A 24,167-nucleotide genomic window follows, 5' to 3' on the forward strand; every position below is an offset into this window, starting at 1 on the left:
GCCCACGAGGCTGTGCTGAACATGTCCTTACATTTTCTCCTGCTTGTACTTGGGACTATGATGTTGTGGATGGCTGATTTCGGACACATGGAGGGCACTTAAAGGACAGGGCAGTCAGAAGGAACACTAGGATGGCAAGGTTAGCGAACCTTGGATTTTGAGAGAGGTGGTGAATTTAGTCAAGAAAAATAAGTGCATGGGAAGCTAAAATCAAACAGCCTTTTAGAAGCCAGAAAATAACCTTTTAACAATTATTTCGTTCTCCTTGTGTACTGGAAAATGGCAATCTTGAAGTTGTATATGCAAGGAATAGGGGACTTTGTTTTGTTTTGTCGTGGCCTGTAGGGCCTGTTTCTGTACTGCACTATGTTTCCCTTCCAGCATTACACATAGATGCTGCTCGACCATCTGAGTATCACACGGATCAGTTCAATGTTCGTCCCTTTGTATCCACACTACCTCTGCTCTACCAGAAGGGGGCCATCATCCTTTGCCCCGGCCTCCCCGCACTTCACCCTCCCACCTACAGAGGGCGCTCTCTCCCCACCGCCCCCCCCCGCTTCCCAAGCTTGAGCCTGCGCATTGGGGCTCTCGCGAGACCAGATGGTCCCGGGACCTGACGGTGAGCGCACGACTGCGGGTCCGGACCGGAGAGAGGTACGTGTGAACGGGAGTTCGTGAGCGATCTCCACGCGGGGACTACGCCGCGGACACCGGGGAGCCTCGGTTAAAACAGATCAGTACTTTATTCGTCAAATGGCAACTTGTAGTTTATTAGGCCTCTGTCATTCATCCATTGTTTGAGACCGCCTTCCTTCTGATAGGCCGGGTGCCCTCTATGGCGATTCTGATTGGTGGATTGTTACGTAATCAGGGGTGAGCGTCTTAAAGGGACCGCGTCCCTGTTACCTGGCAAGGCGAAGCCGTCTGTCCTGAGCCCATTATAAAGTTATGGTGATGATCCTGCCTTTGCTGCGCCTAAAAGGGACAGCACGTCAACTTTATGTAATTAAAAACCTACCTGGTGCGTAGTTTCGGAACAGCAAAAGGCCATTTAGCCCCTCCAGCAGGTGTAGCTGATCCAGGTGGAGGATCCAAGGAAGCAAACTATTGATCGAAAGGTGTTGACTGGAATAAACAGTATTGTTAATTGGTATTTGATTCACCAATGACTACCAGGGATTAATTCTGGCCTTCCTTCCACAATCTGGCCTCTGTGTGACTCTCGTTGCGGTTGATTGTGAGCTGCCTGTGCAGTTCAGGGACATTAGGGATGGTAGCATTGCCGGTGGTATCCATATCTCATGACAGATAAAGAAAAAAAACAGGCTTAATTGTAAATGGTTGAATTCTTCAGTCCCCATCACTAATTCAATCATGGTAAACTGAGTTGCAGATTTCCACCTTTGTCCTGTCAGCTGCTTTCTCGAGCTTTAATCTTAGGATCATGACTTTTCCTGAAACTTGCTTAGAAGTTGGACCCCAGGGATGATTCCAGGAATGAAAGGGTTATCATATGAGGAACGTTTGGCAGCTCTGGGTCTGTAATCACTGGAATTCAGAAGGAGGAGGGGGATCTCATTGAAAGCTTTCGAATGTTGAAAGGCCTAGACAGAACGGATGTGGATAGGATGTTTCCCATGGTGGGGGAATCTAGGACAAGAGTGCACAGCCTCAGGATAGAGAGATGTCCATTTAAAACAGATGCAGAGAAATTTCTTTAGCCGTAGGGTGGTGAGTTTGTGGAATTTATTAGCATAGGCAGCTATGGAGGCCAGGTTGTTGGGTGTATTTAAGGCAGAGATTGATAGGTTCTTGATTGGCCATGGCATCAGAGGTTATGGCGGGAAGGGTGGGGAGTGGAGCTGAGGAGGGGAAAAAAGCATCAACCATGATAGAATGGCAGAGCAGACTCGACAGGCCAAATGGCCTAATTCTGCTCCTAGGTCTTACGGTCTAATCAGGGATTGTAGCTTCTCCCTGCTATTCACCAGGCATCAATCATCCAATATGGTAGAGATTCCTAACCTTTTATATGCCATGGACCCCTACCATTAACCAAAGGGTCCGTGTACCCCAGGTTGGGAACCCCTGCAATATGGATAGCGTCCCAAATTCCTACCATTTTTGTATGTAGAAATGCTTGTTTATCTCACTCTGTACAAACCTTGCTCTGTTTTTTTAAGATTCTTACTGTTAGTGAGGGAAGTTTTAATATATTTGCCCCGTCGTTTCTCCTTGAAAACTTCAGTCAAATTGCCTCTAAACTTAAATTCCTGGAAACGCGAGCCTGCTTTGTGTGATCTGCAGTCAACCAATCATCCTGCTCTCTACCTTCCAAACTCATCTGTAAAAGGTATCCACTCAGAGTTCCCTTTATTAGGTACAGCTGTGTACCTGCCCATTAGTGCAAATATCTAATTAGCCAGTCGTGGTAGCAGCTCAATGTTTTAAAGCATGCAGGGGCATGATCAAGAGATTCAGTTGTTCAGCCAAACATCAGAATGGAGAAGAAATCTGAACAAAGTGATTTTGACCGTGGAGTGATTGTTGGTGCCATACAGAGTGGTTTGAATACCTCAGGAACTGCCGATCCCCTGCGATTTTCACGCCCAACAATCTCTTGAGTTTACAGAGAATGGCTTGAAAAGCAAAAAAGAAGCCAGTGAGCGGCAGTTCTGTGGGCGAAGACGCCTTGTTAGTGAGAGAGGACAGGGGAGAATGGGCAGACTGCTTCAAGCTGACAGGAAGGCAGCTGTGATTCAAACAACCATGTGTACAGCAGTGCCGTGCAGACGAGCGGCTCTGAACACACAGCACTTTGAAGAGCAGCGGGGACTACTCCTGTGCTTAATAAAGTGGCCACTGAGTGTGCTTGCGCAGTGGTCAGCTTACTGAACCAGCAGACAGGTTTCTCTGCTGCCAGTCCCAAAGCTCAGTCACTGTGGTAGGGCAGGAAGGTAAACTGTCATTGTCAGTTGGTGTACGGAAGATAGAATGATTGCTGCAATAGTCAAGTCCAAAATGTCAAAGGCAGATGAGCAGGAAAGGAGTGGCCTTGATGTAAGATCAGGGTCAAGGTTGATTTATACTTGTGCATACAGGCTACGCCGTAGGCCTGATTTATACTTTTGCGTAGCCGTACGCCGTAGCGAGCATGCGTAGTTGTGTCTGCGTCGCTCTGCAATTCACCGCCAAAACGCCAGTTCTATGCCACTGTGTTGAGTTTCTTCGTGAGAGACATGGACGAGGAAATGCATTTCAAATATTTTCGGATGTCGGCAGGTGGATTTGAAGATTTGGTTCATCGTCTCCAACCATTTATTTCGCATCAGTGTACGGACACGGCGGAGAAAAGCAACCGGAAATGCGACGCTACCAAGCGGACCAATCACAGTTGTTGCGGGCCGCATCACCGCAACACGTGAGTTACATTTTTTGGGGAGGTGCACATCACCCTACGGCGTAGGGTACGTGGTACCTATGGCGTACATTTGTCGCACAAGTATAAATCAGCCTTCAGACAGGTCACGGAGATTGAAAGCGGTACAGATATGATCTGGGAACTGGTTGGGCTGAGTTGTTCTCCGATTTTGGCAATTTATTTGCAAGCATTTCATCACCATACAAAGAGACGTCATCAGTGCGCTGTAAATTGTGGTGTGTCCTCACAATGCTTGGTCCTTCTATACTTGTCAATCAGCTGATCGGTTGCCATTTCGGAAACTCATTTGTGACGTGGGGAGGAATTTTGCCCACATCAGCTCATAAATAGGATCAAAGTCTGCACATTTGTTTACAGGCCAAGCACTCGGAGGACGCACCACAATCAACAGGGCACTGACGACTTCTCCCTGCGTGGTGACGAAATGTTTGCAAGTAAATGGTCAAGGTCAGAGGACAACTCAACCCAACCGTCAACCAACCCAGTTACACATTTTCCAATTATTTCCGACCTGGGAACTGTCGGGTCTTCTCTCCTTGGGAAAGAAACTGTAGAAATGCAGGAATTTTAGAACTGCAAAGGAGAAGCAAATGCACTTTTTTTTTGTGAAGCGTTACTTGTTTCTCAGGTGACCCGTTACCGTTGAGGGAGGTAGCCCTGAGCATTGTCGCCGGACTCTCACAGTGCTTCTTCTACCCGACAGAACAGCCAGCGGCTCCCCTGCAGCGGACATGTCGGACTGGCGCTCGCACTATCCCAATGAGGACGAGGAGGATCAGGATGAGGTCGAGGAGAATGAAGGTACAGCCAGGGCCCACGTCCCTGCAGTCGCAGACGGCTCTCCAGTATGGCAGCCGCATAGCGGAACAGCTCTTACACGCTAGTCAATGATCATAGCAACCACCTGAAATGTGTTCACCGACCCTAATGACTGCAATGTGTTTGCTCTCCTTTCAGAGGAATTCAAGTTCACAGGAAGGGACAGTTTAATCTTCCTAATTGATGCCTCAGAAACTATGTTTGAAGAGGACAGTGAAACAAAGATTTCACCATTTGATATGACCATTCAGGTGAGAGGGGTGTTTGTTGTACTCTCTGACTGTCCCCTGAACTTTCCCAGATATAGAAGCACGAATCCAAAGGCTGTGAGCTGAAGTGGGATGAATGTGAATTAGACTATGATGAGAGATTGAGTTTGGCTGTGCTGTGCTCGCGGGGCTTCAGAAAGAAGGGAGGAGATCTTATAGAAACATATTAAATTTTGAAAGGGATAGATAAGATGGAGGCAGGAAAGTTGTTTCCACTGATAGGTGAGACTAGAACTAGGGGACGTAGCCTCAAGATTCGGGGGAGTAGATTTAGGAAGAGATGAGGAAGAACTGCTTTTCCCAGAGAGGGGTGAACCTGTGGAATTCTCTGCCCAATGAAGCAGTGGAGGCTACATCAGTAAATATACTTAAGACAATATTGGATAGATTCTGCATAGTAGGGGAATTAAGGGTTATGGGGAAAAGGCAGGTAGGTGGAGATGAGTCCATGGCCAGGTCAGCCATGATCTTACTGAATCTAAAAGGGATTATCTAATGAATATAGTATTAAACACACAGCGCATATTTTCCTGGCATGGATAAGTCAGTTACTGTATAAGTCACTTATAAGTCAATAGCATCATAACATTTTAAGTAATGTTTGGATATTAAACACACAGCACATATTTTCCCCGTATGAACATATAAAATCATTGCAACACACCAATATCGCTGAATCAGTGGGAGTCCTGGGCTTGTTTCCCTGCAACAAGACGGTGACATCGAGGGGTGATGGGAGACAGCGATACTCGAAGGGGGTTCCGTATGTCTAGTCTATTCCGCAATTTACTTTTCGTTGCATTCATTGCAGAGATATGTTGGAAATGGAAGCAACGTTTTCAGTGCTTTCGTGGCTATCTCAGGATATTTAGCCTTGACTTTGATCCAGAATGCCGGCAGAGATGTTATGTCAAACGTACTTTTCGGCCTGCCGTCATTTGCAAGCTCGAGTTGATCTTCCCGCACTGACACAGATGACGCGCGGGTAATGACCTCGCGTGCGTTCAAGCTCCACAGTGGGCGTGACAGGGAATGAGGAAAGGTGCCGCTGACTCCTATCGCCAAATCATATCGTTTCGTCGCGGCCCGGTAGCACATGCTTTGCAGCCTGGCACCGGTCCGCGGCCCAGTGGTTGGGGACCACTGCTCCATGACAATGACTCTATGGTGTGTTATTTTAGCCTTGTGGAGGAGTCCAGAACAAGGGGGAGTAACCTTAAAATCAGAGCTAGGCAAGCTGGGGTGATGACAGACAAGAACCCTGATGGCTGGTGGGGCTGGGACAGTTGAGAAGTTGGAACAAACAGTGGCAGGATGAAGTTAAAATACAGATCAGACTTTTTGTTACAAAATGATAGAACAGGCTGGAGGGGATGAATGGCCTCTTTCCATTCCTACCAAGCTGCTCTCGAGGGCATTTTGTACACATGTTACAATCTAATATTGGACAGTTTGTCCTAAGAGTTGCCACGGACAGCAGGAGTGATCTCCTTCCAATTGTGATCCAGGCACTTTCCCGAAGCACTAACTGCACCGAATGGTTTTTGTTGATGACTGATTTGACCCTGTCTGCCTGCAGTGTGTTCACAAAGTTTACACCAGCAAAATCATCAGCAGTGACCGTGACCTCCTGGCCGTTGTCTTCTTTGGGACTCGAGAGCACAAGAACTCTGTTGACTTCAAGCATGTTTATGTGCTCCATGAACTGGACACTCCAGGTAGGTTTATCTACCAGATCAGTGTGGACTCGGATATGGGGTGTCTGCCTGCTGCATAAATCAGTCCAATGCAAGGTCCCACAAATAAAATAGCAATTACAACCAAGAAGTCTATTCATGTTAGTTGAGGGATGGGGGTCTGCATTGGCTGTAAAAAGACCATAAGCCTACAGTAGGTGCAGAATTAGGCCATTATGACCATCAAGTCTGCTCTACCATTTCATCATGGCTGATTTATTATCCTTCTCTTCCCCAATCTCCTGCCTTCTTCCCATAACCTTTAATGCCCTTTACTAACTAAGTACCTATCAATCTCTATTTTAAATATGCCCAGTGACTTGGCCCCCGCAATGAATTCCACAGATTCACCACCCTCTGGTTAAAGAAAATTGTCCTCATCGCTCTCTGTTTAAGGGATGTCCTTGTATTCCAAGGCTGTGTGTGCCTGCTGGTCCTAGAGTCCCGCACTATCAGAAATGTCAGATTCAGAATCAGGTTTAATATGTCGTGAAATTCGTTCACTCTGCAGAACAATGCAATACATAATAATAGAGAAAAAAACTGTCAATTATATTAAGTATATATATATATTGAATATATTATATATATTAAGTAAATTGGATAAGTAATGCAAAATTTTGTTTTCAAATAGTGAGATAGTGTTCATGGGTTCAATGACCATTCAGAAATTGGATCCTGTCCACATCTGAAGGACAAAAGATTTGAGATACCCTGAGATGCTTAATTAATGCAATTGTTTTCAAGTTGCCTCTGTGTGGCTCACAGTTACCGCTCCCTTCCTTCGTACTTCTTCACTTATCATTTATATTTACCAACTGGCTGCTGAAAGCTGGTGCAGAATCTGTCTCAATCCCAACACTTCCACCTGCTCACAATTCCTTGTGTGAAGACCTTTCTCTGCCCTCTCTAACACATTTAGTCTTCTTTCAGGTGGCGGGGCGGAGACAGGTCTCTACCAAAGGTGGTGTAAGGCTAGCCTGCAGGTCACCCTTGGGCAAGGTGTAGCAGCTGCTCAGCCCCCACCCCCAGTCAGGGTCACCTGAAGCCGTGGGACCACTGACGCCAGGCAGACAATCTCGGAAGAGTATTGACAATGGTTGGGGTCACCCGTCTTGTAAACACACTGCCCAGAGGAAGGAAATGGCAAACCACTTTGGTGGAAAATTTTTGCCAAGAGCAATCATAGTCATGGATAAAGAAAAGAATAAGAGCTTATTAGCAGATTAAAGACGGATAGAAAACCATGATCACCCACATCTTTCAACATAGCACATAAGGATGATGAATCTTGTTTTAGCAGCTATGTTGGCTGATGAGCACGCACTGCTTCTCTGTCACCCTATCCTGTCCTTGTGTACTATAGCTTAAACCACTACGTCTTTATGATATTTCTGGTGCTTTGGAAATATGGAACATTTTCAAGTCTTATATTTGTACTTCCTCATCATATTAATGGATAGTGGGTTATTTATAATATTCTGCCATTGTATCACTGTAATTAATGTATTTCATATTTGCGATTCAATCTTCTGCTAAGGCTCTACCTAACTTATAGAACAGACTTCAAAAACATGGCTGAGCTGTGGACAAATTAAACAACATTTCTGAGAAGTATTTTTAATAATTGAGGTATTCTGCATTTTTTTTGAAGAATACATCTCACGAGGTTCTGAACAGGTCATCAGTGATGTAACCTGGGGTCATCAGGTGTTTTGGGTTTTTCAATGTCAGACACTCTCACCCAGGCGACCCAGCCGTGGTTGATCCAGCCGATGACTTGGGGTTCAGGTAGCGTGTGCTGCTGATCCCCGTGGACTTGCTCTCTTCATCCAGAGCCATCTCGAGGCTTCCTCTGCTGCCTCAGTAATGTTGCTGATGGCTCTCTGCCACCTTGTACCAGCGATGCCCGATGCGCTGAGGGCTCTGTGAAGAGACTGTCCAGCGAAGCCCACTCCAACGGGCATGTACTCTGCCTTCCATCCCTGCCTCCCGACAGTTGCTGACCAGTTCGTCGTATCTGGCAAGCTTCCTCTCCCCTGGAATGTGGTAGGACCCTGGAAAATATGCACCACATCCCATAACTCCAGAGTCTCCTCTTAAAGAGAAATTTGTCAGCAAGTATGTTTGTACATATTTTGCCCACCTGAAGGTGAAGATCTCAAACCTGGCAAAAACTCGCCGCCACCCGGGCAGCAGTGATCTCTACCATCCTGCAGGGGTCTGGGATTTGGACATCACACACCGTGCCTCAAAGCACTGGAAAGGTACTTCCAAATCTGCTGGCAGGGTAAGCGGACCATTGTGTGTCCTCTTCCAGGGTAACACCCTCAGCACTGAAGGCCTCGTCGCACTCTGATGGTTTTGTTGATCAGACTGTGTTATACGCACGAAGCTCCGTGATGGGATGAAGTTACCCAGTGGAACAAGGGAAAAAAACCTGGATGATCTGAAAACCTCCTGGGGGGGTGGGGGGGAAGGGCAATTACGACATCTCCAGTAACTCCAAGTAGAGCAGGAGCATTGTGGACGACATGGAGATCCTGGTGTCCATGTATTTGGAGTATGACGACACCTCGCCTTAACTGCGGAGTGCCCTGCCTGCTTATTAAGCAGCTGCTGCCCTAACTGGGATTATCTGTGCGCCTCATGTTGGTGCCCTACCTCAGAGTGGAGTGGGAATGTCACCCTGAATCCCAAGTGACTGTCAACAAAGAGCAAAAATAGCTTGGCAGAGTATGGAATGAACGATTGGGGTGAAGATGCAGGGAAGTACGATGTTTAATGCTGTAGTTGCTTGCTCTGACCAGGAGGTGGTATGTGGAGCAAGTTTGGGAAACCTTGGAGGTGCAAAAGACTGTGCAGATGCTTACATCTGGAGCAATAGACAATCCACAGGAGGAACTCGGAGTCGAGCAGCATCTGTGGAGGGAGAGGAATTGCCGACGTTTCCGTGTTTCGATCTAACTCCCTAACAGATGGTGTTCAGTCCGCTGAGTTCCTCCAGCAGATTGCATGTTGTTTCTGGAGTCGTAATCCCAAATCCCCAGCTGTCTTGTATTTTATAACTAAGTAACCTACTTTCAGTACTGTAAACCATTTTCTGGTGCTGTATTCCAGACTGATGTTATAAAGCATCTGCCTCTCTCTGGACACAGGTGCTAAGCGGGTGCTGGAACTGGACAAGTACCAAGGGGAGAGAGGCTACCAGCTCTTCAAGAATGAGTTGGGCCACAGCAGAGACGTCTCTCTGAGTGATGCACTGTGGGTCTGCTCCAATCTCTTCAGTGACATCAGGCTTAAGCTGAGCCACAAGCGCATCATGTTGTTCACTAACAATGACGACCCTCACGCTGCTGACAGCTCCAAAGCACGCATGGCCAGAACCAAGGCCAGTGATCTCCGAGAGACAGGTGGGTGAGCTACCGTTACTGAATCCGAATCAGAATCAGGTTTACTATCACCAGCATGTATCATTGAATTTGTTGTTATGCAGCAGCAATACATAATAAAGACTGTACATTACAGTAAGAAGTGTACTTGTATATTAAAAAGTTAAATTCAAAAAGAGGGGAAAAAGTAGTGAGATAGTGTTCATGGGTTCAATGTCCATTCAGAAATCTGATGGCAGAGGGGAAGAGGCTGTTCCTGAATCGTTGGGTGTGTGCCTTCAGGCCCCTGTGCCTCCTTCCTGATGGTAACAATGAACAGGGGGCTTGACCTAGGTGATGAGGGTCTTTAATGATGGATGCCGTCTTTCTGAGGCATCACTGTTTGAAAATATCCTGGATGCTGAGGAGGTTCGTGCCCATGACGGGGCTGACTGAGTTTATAATTTTCTGCGGCCTCTTCCGATCCTGTGCAAAGGCCTCTCCATACCGGACGGTGATGCAACCAGTTAGAATGCTCTCCATAGTACATATGTAGAGATCTGGCAGTGCCTTTGGTGACATACAATTCTCCTGAAACTCCTAAAGAAATGTAGTCGCTGTCATAACTTTGAAACTGCATGGATATGTTGTAACTGAATTGTAACTATATCAATATGCTGGGCCCAGGATAGATCCTCAGAACTTGAAATTGCTCACTCTCTCCACTGCTGATCCCTTGAGGAGAACTGTTGTGCGTTCCCTCATCTTAACCTTTCTGAAGTCCACTATCAATTCTTTGGTCTTACTGATCATGAGTGCAAGGTTGTTGCCGCACCGCCACTCAACCAGCTGATCTACTTTGCTCCTGTATGCCTTCTCGTTGCCATCTGAAATTCTGCCAACTATAGTCATGTCGTCAGCAAATTTAAAGATGGCATATGAGCTGTGCCTCGCCACAGCGTCATGGGTGTAACACTGGGAGCCACTGTTGGGACAGACTCAGTGATGTGTATGTGATACTATTTCTCTGCCACTGAACCATGCAGTTGTACAATGAGGCATACTGTACAGTGTTACACAGCATTAGTCATAGGGTATGGAACCAGGCCCTTTCACCCAACTCATCCATGACCATGACACCCACTAAACTGGTTCTATTTGTCAATGTTTAACCAAAATCTCCCTCAATCCCTCCTATCCGTGTACTTATCCAAATGTCTTCTGAATGTCGTTACCTTGCCTTCCTCAATCACTTCAACAGATAGGTCGTCATCATCCTCTGCATGAAGAAGTTATCTCCATTTGAAACTCTTAAACTCTCTCTAGCTTTCAGTTCCCCTTCCCCATTATTTATACAGCAGGACTTAGCTAAATATTGCAAAACACAGTAGGGCAGTGTCACCAATGTCACTGAGTCACGGAAAGAATTAAGATTCTTGTCCAGACTTTTGCTGAAAAATTAGATTTAACTAATGAATAGAGGGGGAGATAAAGGGACGGGGTTTAACAGAGTTTTAGGTTCAAGTTTATTGTCTTGGGTATACATTCATAGGGTATAAATACGATGAAAATTGGCTTTTTATATCAGGAACACAGTACATTGCAGATGTGACAAATAAAGTTAACATAGACTTATTGAGACCTTGGTTGCTCTGGCTTGACCAATATGGAGAGCAAACTGTTGCCCATGTAGCAATCTCCTCTCTCCATGCATCTGATAAACCCAAAGGAATGGCAGAGATTGATACAGTTCCGTACAAGCAGTTTCACAGGGGTTCCCAGTCAGCATTGAACTCAGCCTTGGGGACTCCTGCTCCAGATTTTTTCTTCGGGGTTTACTCCCAAAGCCTTCCCCCCCATGAGTGGGTATAGCCGCAAGGCAGCAGAGGTTTGAGATCAGAGTTTTCCTTCTCCTAGATGAGCTGCCAACCTCGGCTGACGAGCCCCATCTGCCTGAAGTGACTGGTTTTAAGGCGCCAGTAACCCACCTTTGCCCCTTCTCCTGTCAGTAGAATCGGTTCCACCGGGCTTGGTGGCTAAGCCATGCGTAAAGGCCAGGAACTGGACTTGTTAGACACTATTTGAATTGCATGCCATTGGGAACATTTAATAGGTTAGCGGGAGCTTATCTCCACTAACTTGCCCGGCCATAACGACCTTAAGGAACCAACATAAAATTAAATTAACGTAAATTACACGCAACTTGCTCAGCAACACAAAAAATATCATTAGTGCAAGTTGAGAGAGAGAGTCTGAAGTCGAATTGGGTTTTTTAAACTTGTTTGAAGAACCTGATGGCAGTGGGGAAGAAGTAGTTGAACCTTGAGGTATGGGTCTTCAGTTTCCTGTACCTCCTCCCTGATGATAAGTGTCACCTTCATGAGACATTAGGTGTTCTTGATGATGGGGAGACCTGTACCCATTAAAAATTTACAAACTTTTAGTCATTCATGTCTGGGATGATGAGTGGTCCTGTTACCACTGAAGTCCTGCTCAGTGATTTCTCCTCACACCAGGGGAATGCCATTGAGTCAGACAGTTCAGCGAGGCCCTTCAGCCTGTTGCATTTGTCCCTGCTACCAACCACCCATTTGCACCAGTCCTACTCTGTCCGTTGTATTCTTTCCACATTCCCATCAACTCTCTCCACTCTCTCGTCTCTGTAACCTTTTGCGGTCCTGTGCATTGGAGCTCCCAACCCTGGCTGTGATGCGATGTCATAAAGCCTGTGGACAAGTCAGCTGGAAATACAGCCATCAGTAGGGGACCAGTGAAGACTAGAGTGGCTGTGGAGGGCAAGTTTTGATCAGTGCAGGAACACAATCTCATGTCGTATACACGGAGGGACAGTGCATTGAAGCAGCCCCCTGTTGTACATACAGATCCCATAGGATTGCAGAGACTGAAAGAACTCAAAGCTTTGGAGGGAGGGGGGTGGGTTTGAGAGTTTGCATCTGTTTGATAATTGCGCATCACATTAAGGCATGTGTAGACCCAGACAGCACGCTATTCCTAAAGGGGGAACTTCAGCTAAGCACAATGCTTCAGCTGCCTGGATTCACAGAGGAAACTGGTCCAGAATCTTGCCTTCATCACTCTGGGCTTTGAGTACGAGAGTTGGGATGTCATGTTGCAACGATACAAGTCATTGTTGAGACCAGATTTGGAGTGTGTGCATCTTTGGTCACCAAGCTATAGGAAGGATAGCATTAAGCTGGAAAGCAATCAGAAAAGATTTACGAGGATGCTACTGGACCTGGAAGGTTTCAGTTGTAAGGAGAGGACAGACAGACTGGACATTCGTTCCTGGAGTGAAGGAGGCCGAGGAGTGACCTTGCAGAGGTTTATAAAGTCATGGGGGGGCATAGTTAAGGTAAACATCTATAGATGTACAATGCAGAGTATTCTAACTGTGAAATGGGAACACCTCTTTTTCCCAAGGCTTTTGGTGAGTGGCAAAAGAATCAAAAGGGAAGTTGTTGGGCACATGAGTGAGAGAGGTGTTATAAAAATTTGGGAGGAGGTGGTGAGAAACTGCTGATTTCTTTCCACATTTTATATATACAGAGCTGACCGTAGTAGCTTTTAATTGCTGTTGTGAATGGATTTTCTGTGTCTGTGTTTAGGTATTATCCTTGACCTAATGCACCTGAAGAAGGCTGGTGGGTTTGATATCTCTCTCTTCTACTGCGACATTGTGAGCCTGTCGGAGGATGACGAGCTGGGCCTGCAGGTCAAGGAATCAGCCAAACTGGATGACCTGCTTCAGAAAGTCAGGGCCAAGGACCACAAGAAACGAGCGCTTACCTGGTCAGCCATCACAAGATTAGCATCTTCTGATTCCTAAAACATTTAAAGAATCATAGAACACAACAGCACAGATACAGGCCCTTTGGCCCATCTCATCTGTGCCGAACCATTAATCTGCCTAGTCCCATCGACCCGCACCCAGACCAAAGTCCCCTCCCATCCATGTACTTATTCCAAATCTCTCTTAAGTGTTGAAATTGACCCCGCTTCCACCACTTGTGTTAGCAGCTCGTTCCACCTCTCACCCCTCGAAATGAAGAAGTTCCCCCTCATGTTGCCCTTTAAAACGTCACCTTTCACCCTTAACCTATGACCTCTATGTGTAGTCTTGCCCAACTCAGTGGAGAAAGGCTGCTTGCGTTTACCCTCTCTATAGCTCACATAATTTTGGATCCCAGTAGAACAGCATAAAAACTACATTTCAGAGCCTCAGCCTGCCTGAGGAACAGGTAGGTTCTCTGTTCTCATAGACAAAGGAGATTCTGCAGATGCTGGAAACTGAGCAAGCACACACAAATGCTGGAGGAACTCAGCAAGTCAGCAGCATCTTTGGAGGGAATCTGGGCAAATGCCCTTCATCGGGACTGGAAAGGAACCAGCATAAGAAGTTGGCGGGGCGGGGGTGGGGAGTACAAAGTGGCAGGTGATAGGTGAGACCAGGTGAGAGGAGGCAATGATTTAAGAAGCTGGGAGATGATAGGTGGAAGTGGTAAAGGGCTGAAGAAGGAGGAATCTGATAGGACTAAGGAATAAAAGGAAGAAGGAGGAGAACCAGTGGAAGGTAATGGTCAGGTCGTGTGGGTAAAGAAGGAGAAGAGAAGGGGTGAGAGGGTAACAGCAGGAGAGTGGATCTTTTACATGCATCTCAACAGAGGTAGAAGAGGTGCTCTCAGTCGAACCCCTCATTACTAAGCTGTCATCATTTGTAGTCTGTTAGTTTGAGGCAGCGCATACCCACTTTCCCCGCCTCAGGCACCCAGCTGCGGCAGCTATGTACGCCCCTGACGTGTGCTGTTTTTGCCCAGGGTAAACCTGATCCTGGGCGGAGGTGTGGAGCTCTCGGTTGCCGTGTACAACCTCATCTATGGCGTCAAGAGACCTGGTGCAATCCGCCTCCACCGGGAGAGCAACGAGCCTGTCAAAACCAAAACCCGGTGGTTCAATGGAGAGACTGGCAGCCTGCTGCTGCCCAGTGACACCAAGAAGGCCCAGGTATTGAACTTCTACTTTCTTATTGCATTTGGCCCAATGGCTCCAAGCAGAACAATCCCTAGTCCCATTGCCCCTCTCCCCTCCTGAATCTTGTTCCCTCTCTCATTGAGAGCATCCTGACAAGTTGCATCTCCTTCTGGTATGGGAGCAGCTGAGCATTGGACTGGAAGTCCCTACAAAGGACTGAGAATGGCTGAGAGGATCACAGGGTCTCTCTATCATCCACTGGGGACATTTATCAGGCGCACTGCATACGTAGGGCCGGTAGTTTTATCAAGGATCCCACCCCTCCATCCAGCATCTTCTTGGACTTTCTACCATCAGGCAGGAGACTCCGATGCTTAAAAACAAGAACGGTCAGGATGGGAAATGGTTTCTTTAATCAGGACATTAGGCTTCTGAACCACATCGCATTTGAAGTGTCACTGGTTAATCTGTTCTGTATCTTACAATATTTAATTTATGCACTTTAGTTTGTTATTTATGCGTGATTCAACCATAGATTTTATTCTTCCTTTTATGTTACTGTGTGTTATGTGTAGTACTGTGCTTTACAGACTGGTCTGGAGAAATGTCTCGTTTGACAGTATACATGTGTATAGTTAAATGACAATGAACTTGACTTGACATGCTTATCAAGTGCCCCTTGATACTTTGACCATTCCCCCTTGAGGGGCAAATAACAGCAGCTAATTAACCTACCAAGCTGCATGTCCTAGGGGTGTGGAGGAAGCCGTTGTGTCCACAGGAGACCCTTAAGCCTCTCTTGCCCTTCTTCAAAGTGTCTACATCTTCACCCTGCCCTAACATGGTCTTATGTCGTTCATCTATTTTTTTTGTTGCTTTGTTGAGACTGGTGGCAAACTCCGCAGGAGACCACTGTTTGTGGAGACTGAAGTCTGTGCTTGTGCTTTGAAAATCAGGTGTACGGACAGCGACAGATTGTGATGGAGAAGGAGGAGACGGAGGAGCTGAAGCGGTTTGATAATCCCGGCTTGGTTCTCATTGGCTTCAAGCCATTGTCTCTATTAAAGAAGCATCACCACATCAGGTCATCGCAGTTCATTTACCCTGAGGAAGAGCTGATAACAGGTAACCGTCAACTCCAGTTACATCTCCCATTTACCCTGAGGAAGAGCTGATAACAGGTAACCGTCAACTCCAGTTACATCTCCCATTTACCCTGAGGAAGAGCTGATAACAGGTAACCGTCAACTCCAGTTACATCTCCCATTTACCCTGAGGAAGAGCTGATAACAGGTAACCGTCACCTCCAGTTACATCACCCGATGTAGGGAGAGCTCTGCACTAATCCTTCAAACAAGGGTAGAATCTGCACCAGTGATACCTGGCCTGGAAATATCGTTGTATGGTGTTGTTTACTTCTGAGCTATGCAATTGAAAGTATTTATTTTCTTAGTGGGACAAAACTGTTTCCAGGTTGTTTTGTGTCTCTCTGGGAATTGGGATTGATGCTTCCCCAGTGTGAGCCACATTCATGGTGAATGATTTCCACATCCAGCTTATCTCCTAGTTACAGAATTCCCAGGTGGCATTGTCCTCACAGTTTTCTGAGTCCTTCTATCCCAGAGAGCCTGTTAACCCAGGACAACGGGATTTAATATCAGTCTAGTGTGAAGGCCCAGTAAAGGGGCCTCCATTTTCTGCCGTCAGTGCTTTCAGAGCCACTCCCCGCCCCCCCAGCACCATCCTGTAATCTCCCCTTCACCTTGCTCAAAACCCCAGCTTCAGCCATCTCTCCTCATTGAAGGATGCACCCTCACCCCATGATCAGAATCAGGTTTAATATCACCGGCATATGTTGTGAAATTTGTTAACTTTGAGGCAGAGATGATAATAATAATAATAGAGAAAAAAATGTGAATTACATTGTGTGTATAGTCTCGTGAGACCATGGATTTGCGCCTTGGAAGGTTTCCAAGGCGCAGGCATGGGCAAGGTTGTATAGAAGACCGGCAGCTGCCCATGCTGCAAGTCTCCCCTCTCCACGCTACCGATGTTATCCAAGGGAAGGGCACTAGTCCCGATACAGCTTGGCACTGGTGTCGTCACAGAGCAATGTATGGTTAAGTGCCTTGCTTAAGGACACAACACGCTACCTCAGCTGAGGTTCGAACTAGCGACCTTCAGATCACTAGACCAACGCCTTAACCACTTGGCCACACGCCAACATATATATATATATATATATATGTGCATATCTATAATAATTAAATTGCAAAAATAGAAATAAAAAAGGTAGTGAGGTAGGGTTCATGGGTTCAAAGTCCACTCAGAAATCGGATGGCAGGGGGGATGAAGCTGTTCCTGAACATTTGAGTGTGTGCCTTCAGGCTTCTGTACCTCCTTCCTGTAACAATGAGAACAGGGCATGTCTGGGTGATGGGGGTCCTTAATGATAGATGTCACCATTTTGAAGCAATGCTCCTTGAAGATGTCCTGGATACTACAGAGGCTAGTGCCCATGATGGAGCTGTTTTCTATACAATAGCCCGCCACCAGCCCCACCCCATACCAGACAGTGATGCAGCCAGCTAGAATGCTCTCCATGGTACATCTGTAGAAATTTGTGAGTGCTCAGGCCAGTCCTCCACGAAAGCTGACTGGGCAATCACCGACTTACTGTCTCAGCGCCTGACCTCAGCCCTCGGCACTGTCTTTTGTCCGAAGAACCGTTGGAAACATTAGGCTGGTAGCCCCTGGCATTCCTAAAGTGGAAGAGCCCTTGAACTGTCCAAAAAACTGAGGGGTGTTAACAGGATTGATATGGAGAGGATGATTCCTCTTGTGGGAAAAGCTAGAACTAGTGGTCATTGTCTAAAAATAAGATGAGGAGAATTTGGTTCAGGGATGTAAGTCTTTGGGACTCTCTTCCTTCAGACTGGTCTGAGTATTTTTAAATTCACGGGCAGATAGATACTATAAAATGTTACTGGGGATAGAGCGTGGAGCTGAGGTTCTGGTCTGATCAGCATGAAGTGGTGAGGCAGGTTGGAGAGACTGAGTGATCAATTCCTGGTGCATTTGCACGCTTTCCTTCGGATTGCTGACCATCAGAGCTGCAGCCCCAGGGGTCAGAGATGTTAGTGAGCTAAAACTAAAGCAGGAAGTGCTGGAAACACTCAGCCCATCAGGCTGCATCTGGGGGGAATAGAAAAAGCATCAGCGTCTCCGAATGGAGACCCTGAACTGAAAAGGAGACGAAAGCAGTTGGTGGACCTAGTGTGCCACTGCACTGACCATCTCACACATGACTGAGGACCACTTGAATCTCTGAGCACTCAGGACTTTGAGTCTCATTGTCCTGGTTAAACTTCAAGTTTAACTCTTGTCAAGCAACCTCGGCTGGTCCTCATCTCTAACTGTCCTGGGTCCTAGTGCCCAGCTGTTTGTTACTCTGACTTTTTTTTTGTTGAGATACAGTGTGGAATAGGCCCTTGGAGCCACGCTGCCCAACAATCCCTCAATCTAATGCTAGCCGAATCACGGGACAATTTACGGTGACCAATCAGCCTACCAACTGGTACATCTTTGGTCTGTGGGAGGAAACTGGAGCACCTGGAGAAAACCGTGCGGTCGCGGGGAGAACATACAAACTCCTTACAGACTGTGGTGGGAACTGAACCCCAATCGCCTGCACTGTAATGTATTGTGCTAACTTTTATCTGTGCTCATGTCCCCAACAGGAAGCACTACTCTGTTCAGCGCGGTACTCACCAAGTGCCTGGAGAGGAACGTGTGCGCCATTTGTCGGTACACATCGCGGAGGAACACCCCGCCTCGATTCGTCGCAATGGTCCCGCAAGAGGAACAGCTGGATGATCAGAAAATGCAAACCATGCCTTCAGGTCGGTGATTCTGCACGTGCTTACTGACTGAGGGAATAGGTTTAATGGCAGGCTCTTCACCCCACCTTCATCAAAGGATGTGCACTCTTTAAGTGGCCAGATCTCCACTCACCGAGGGCACGCCTTATGGGTTTTCAGACGCCGCACAAATTCTGAGCACACTCAACGACTGCACATCTGAACATGGTACACACACACATACACTCATAAAGACACCCACACTCTCTGACGCACTCGCATTCACACTCTCACACTTGCATGATGAGTGATTGTAGTAGTAAAGCCATTTTGAGAAACAGCAGGTGACAATATGACCCAGGGGGTGACAACATGACCCAGGGATAATGATGCATCATGAAACATGGGAACTTAAAAAGTTGCTTACTTTGGGATCTGTGCAAGAGGGTAAGAGATGATTTCTCCCCAACCCACCCCCATTACCGGTTCATGAAAGCTTAAGTATTTAGTATTTTATTCTCCGAGTTCGAAGAAATGTTGGACACGTTAGGCTGGTAGCCCCTGGTGTTCCTAAAGAGAGAGCCTTTGAACTGTACAAAAAACCGGAGGGGTGTTAACAGGATTGATGTGGAGAGGATGATTTCTCTTGTGGGAAAACCTAGAGCTTGTGGTCGTTATCTAAAAATAAGATGAGGAGAAATTGGCTCAGGGATGTAAGTCTTTGGGACTCCCTTTGTTTTCCTTTGGACTGCTGATCGTCGGAGCTGCGGCCCCAGGGCTCAGAGATGTTAGTGCATTAAAACTAAAGCAGGAAGTGCTGGAAACACTCAGAACGTCAGGCTGCATCTGGGGGAATAGAAACAGCGACAGCCTGTCCGATCAGGGACCCTGAACTGAAAAGGAGACGAAAGCAGCTGGTGGAGTTTCTGAGTTATACAGTACAGCAACGGGCCCAAATATTTCCCATTGGCCCACATCCCTCTAAATCTTCCCTATCCATGAATCAGTCCATTTGTCTCTTGAACACTGTAATTGTACCTGCTGCTACCATTTCGTCTGACAGCTCATTCCACATACTGATCATCATCTGTGTGGAAAAATACTTTTAAATCTTTCCTCTCTCATCTTAAACCTTTGCCCTCTAGTTTTAAATTCCCCTATCCTGGGCTATTCAGTTTATCATTACCCTTCATGATTTTGTATACTCTATACCTCTACAACATCACCTCTCGATCTTCTACACTCCAGGGGAAAAAGTCACAGCTATCCAGTCTCTCCTTATAACTCCTACCCTCTGGTCCCAGAAATATAGATCTTTTTTGCACACTTTCCTGCTTAATGACATCCTTCCTATAGCTAGGTGACCAGAACTGCCCACACAATACTTTTCTGCACCGATGACTTCTGCAACTGTAGCATTACATCCCAACTCTTGTCTCCCAGCAACATGACCTCATTATTTGTCTTTTGCACAATAGTCTTAGACTTTTGCACAGTACTGTATTTGTCAAAGTGGAGCGGAGAGTGAGTTTGTAAATCAGGTGGGAGCAAAGAATGTTGGGAATGGTGAGGGAAGGGCGTGGGACAAGTGGCAGAGAAAGAGTGCCAGGGCAGGGGATGGCACAGGTGCAGACACACCCAGCCATGAGACACCAGGCAAGGTTGTTTGTTTATTGATCATTACAGAATGTCTCTCTGGTGCTTCCTGCTCCCTTCCCTTTTTCCCAACCATGATTTCCCCTCTCCCTGCCCCCTTCCCACTCTCAGTCCATGATAGAGACCCATACCAGAATCAGATTTATCATCAATCACATATGACATGAATCTTGTCATGTCATATATATATACACATACGCCTAAGACTTTTGCACAGTATTGTATGTCAGTGTCAATAAACCTGATTCTGATTCTGACTCAGTGCCCTAACTAACAAAGGCAAACATGCTAAATGGACCTTGTTAAAGTCTACAGAGACAACAACTACTGCCGTGCTCTTGTCAAGCCTCTTGGTTACCTCTTCAAAAAACCTCAGTCAAATTTGTGATCTTTGCATGCACAAACCCATGCCCACTATCCCTATTCAACCCTTGCCTTGGGTTTCAGACACTCACTCTATCCACACTGCTCTACAACTGCAGATAAAAAGACTTGCATTCATGAAATGCCATTCACAACCCAGGGGGTAAACCCAAATGCATTACCCCCAATAACATGCTTTAATTTTGAGCTCCAAATACAGTGGATTCCAGTTAATTGGGACATATCAAGACCAGAACATTTTGGCCCAACTTAAGTGGCTGCCCCAATTAGCTGACGTTTTGTTGAAATAGTTTAAAAGTGTAAAATAGGTCATACTACTGTTTACTTGAGTAACAAATTATGTATTTAAATAAATAAAGAACAAATTGGAACATTACCAATACTACTGATGGTTGTCCATCATATCCAACGATGACAGGAAACCTGTGCGGGAGAGTTTTTAAAGTGGAAAAGCCATCGCACTGGGGCAGGTCCCCTCTCTCAACCTCAGAAGTCTGGGTCCAGTGGTACAAGTAGTCGTCACGATTGGGGTCATCCTTGGATGAAATGGATGACCGTAACTACTCCCGTGCCCTTTGCTCTCCACGATGCTTTACAGACTCGCCTTTCTGGCCATTGGATCTCGCTGTAGATCTCACCCACCCTGTCTGCTGGAGCTGACTTTGCAGGCTAGGACAGGTGTGTCCCTATCTCAACGGGGGCATGAGTTCCGCCAGCTGCCCTCACCTGGTTTAGCCTACCTGTCAAAGCGGTGTACTGGGGTCACATGCAAACAGCTAGTTGAAGCTACAGGTGAGAGCTGAATGTCCGGTGGGGGGCAAAGATAACATTCCAGGGGATTGTCCGTACCTTCAAATTCTTTGTAGTTCCACCTGCTGAAGTAATGAAATTATTTCATTTTTACTCCTGGCTGTTTCTGGCACTTCCAAGCCTGAATGCTTGAAACCACAGTGACCAAAACAGATCTGAGCTGTCTTACTGCTTATTTCTCGCCAGCTATTGATGACAAAAATCACTGCTTTTTGAACACAAACACACACAACTGACGCTATTTAAAAACTGTTCACTCTAAGCAGAGTGTTGTGTGTTTGGCAACGGTCCCCCATCAGTAGCATAGTGTCCCAAATAAATGAAGAGGATCCTGGCTATTTTCTCAATTAGTTTTTGTCTTTTAAGAGTTGTCGCAAATAAGAGGCTCCTCCAATTGATCGATGGCCCAATTAACCAGAATCCACTGCATTCTATAATATTATTAGATAACCAGCTTGCACTAAGCTCACTCAAACAACCATGTGATAGTAAGAGGATTACCTGTTTAGTCAGTGATGTTGGCATAGAATATTGGCAAAATATGAAAAATCTGAATGGTGCCCCGATCCTTCTTATCTGCCTCTAAGATGACATCTACTATCGTGCCTCCTCCAGCCATTTACCCTCAGCTTCAAGCCTCATGTGAAACGTGCTGAGGTATTCAAGGGCACAAGGACCATAATGCCCTTCCCACCTGTGAAGGTCAGGGTTTAAAAGAACATAGTAGTTGGGGACATTGCTGCTGGTGTGCAGTCAGGTCCCACCTTTGATCACATTTCTGTGGGACTGTTGGCATTCATTCTAAGGGTGAATTAAGCAACTCGAGTGCTGCCCACATTCTGCGTGCATGGTACGCTTACGCATTCTTGGTGCAATGAAACCTCTCTGCTGCATTTCTTAGGATTCCACCTGATCTTCCTGCCATTTGCCGATGACATCAGGAAGGTCAGTTTCACAGAGAAGGTGGTGGCCAATCGAGATCAGATCGAGAAGATGAAGAGAGTGGTGCAGAAGCTCAGGTTCAAGTACAGGTCAGTGGCAAGTTTGGAAACTAACTTCGTAGCACAGCTGTCCACGTGCCTGTTGTATTACTGAGGGCAGTTGTGTGCTTTGGAACAGGAGCGGGTGAACCTGCAAAACCCACGCTGGCCAACAGCTTGCAGCTAGCCAGCTCATTTAACATTGTAAGCTGTTGCAAAGCCCTTGACACAAGGTTATGGATGGAGATACAGGTTGAGTACCCCTTATCTAAAACGCTTGGAGCCGCAAGTGTTTCTGATTTCAGATTTTTTTTCAAATTTTGGAATGTATAATATGATAGCTTGGGATTGCCATCATTTCCGACTGAATTGATGTGCTAACAGTAAGCTGTCTTACACTTGTTCATCAGACATAGGAACTGATGCAGCCATTCTGTGTGTTAGGTTTTCATCAGTAACGATCTTAGCAAACTCTTCAATTAATTTCTCTGCTGCTCCATGATCAGTAGACCCTTTATCACCACAAATTCTTTAAAAGTGGAGTGCTGTAAATTTCTGCTACCAGCATGCAGAACATTCACAATTTCCTTCAATTTTCAATTCGTTGTGATGGATCTTTGCTTGTTTCCTGATCAGCGTACCGTTAAGCGGCATGTTCACTCTGACACTGATGAATCCACTCTATCAGTAGACGATCGAGATCTTTACTTTTCTCTTTACGCAGTATTTTCCTATTTGTCATTAACTTCTGTTCATTACATATGTGAGGTCACTTCTCAGAACTGTGTGGTGCGCAGAGACCTGCTCATTGCCTGGAAGCCTTCCCAGAGCCTTGGGAATTTCCATTTATGACGTCATGTCAGCACTCAAAACTTGGGATTTTGGAATTTCGAATAAGGGGTACCCAGCCTGTATTAGGATAGGTAGGTGAAGGAATGGTTAATGGAATAGACACAACTCAAAGAAGCAAAGTTGAAAATCAAGTTTTTTGACATATGCAAGTGTACAGGTGCAATGAAAAACTTGCCTGGACCAGCATCACAGTTACATAGCATCGAATAAGCAGCATTCACAAGAAAAACATCAATTATACATGACGTTTACAAGAAAGAACACAATTAGATCTAAAAGTCCAATTTGGTTTGGTGGTCACAGTGTGGCTAGACTATCAGTTGGTTCAAGAATCAGATGGTTGAAGGAAAGCAGCTGTTGTTGAACCTGGTGGCGTCGGACTTCAGGGTTCTGTACCTTCTGCCTGATGGTAGATGGCATGCACCACACGGTGGGGATCTTTGATAATGGATGTTACCTGAAGGCACACACTCAGCGATTCAGGAACAGCTTCTTCCCCTCTGCCATCCGATTCCTAAATGGACATTGAATTTTTTGAAAATATATATTATTTCTGTTCTTGCACGATTTTTAATTTATTCAATATACATATACTGTGATTGATTTACTTATTTATTACTTTTATATATTTTTTCCTCTATATTATGTATTGCATTGAACTGCTGCTGCAGAGTTAACACATTTCACCACACATGCCTGTGATAATAAACTTGATTCTGACCTTCCAGAGGCAACACCTCCTGCAGATATTACTGATGGTAGGGAGGGATATGCCTGTAATGTATTGCGTAGAGTCCGCTCGGCATTTTTTTTGCATTGTTGAGCATTAAATTGTTGAACCAGTTAACAGTATATCTGTAGAAATTTGTTAGTGTTCGACAACAAGCTGAACCTACCTCACCTCCTAAGTAAAGATGCTGATGCACTTATGAAACTTAAGAAGCGAGTTCTAAAGGTTAAGACCCAATCTTAGCTGCAGTGGTGAGAGATTCACTG

General features: G+C 46.0%; 1 protein-coding gene across 2 annotated transcripts in view; it reads left to right on the forward strand.

The window, feature by feature from the left end:
- Positions 1–24,167, forward strand: part of xrcc6 (X-ray repair complementing defective repair in Chinese hamster cells 6) — a 63,490-nt gene that overhangs the window by 23,758 nt on the left and 15,565 nt on the right. Inside the window, exons 1-10 of one of the 2 annotated variants that reach the window (XM_063062595.1) lie at positions 590–657; positions 4,149–4,246; positions 4,403–4,515; positions 6,113–6,251; positions 9,428–9,682; positions 13,267–13,450; positions 14,476–14,662; positions 15,586–15,754; positions 18,370–18,531; positions 22,241–22,370. In XM_063062595.1, the coding sequence (XP_062918665.1) occupies positions 4,177–4,246; positions 4,403–4,515; positions 6,113–6,251; positions 9,428–9,682; positions 13,267–13,450; positions 14,476–14,662; positions 15,586–15,754; positions 18,370–18,531; positions 22,241–22,370 (1,409 nt within the window). In that variant the 5' untranslated portion in view covers positions 590–657; positions 4,149–4,176. Of the gene's footprint in view, positions 1–589; positions 658–4,148; positions 4,247–4,402; positions 4,516–6,112; positions 6,252–9,427; positions 9,683–13,266; positions 13,451–14,475; positions 14,663–15,585; positions 15,755–18,369; positions 18,532–22,240; positions 22,371–24,167 lie in introns of those variants that run through there. The other variant, XM_063062596.1, reaches the window with a different exon arrangement.

The sequence above is a fragment of the Mobula hypostoma genome, chromosome 11 (assembly GCF_963921235.1).
Source record: "Mobula hypostoma chromosome 11, sMobHyp1.1, whole genome shotgun sequence".
Classification (NCBI taxonomy): domain Eukaryota; kingdom Metazoa; phylum Chordata; class Chondrichthyes; order Myliobatiformes; family Myliobatidae; genus Mobula; species Mobula hypostoma.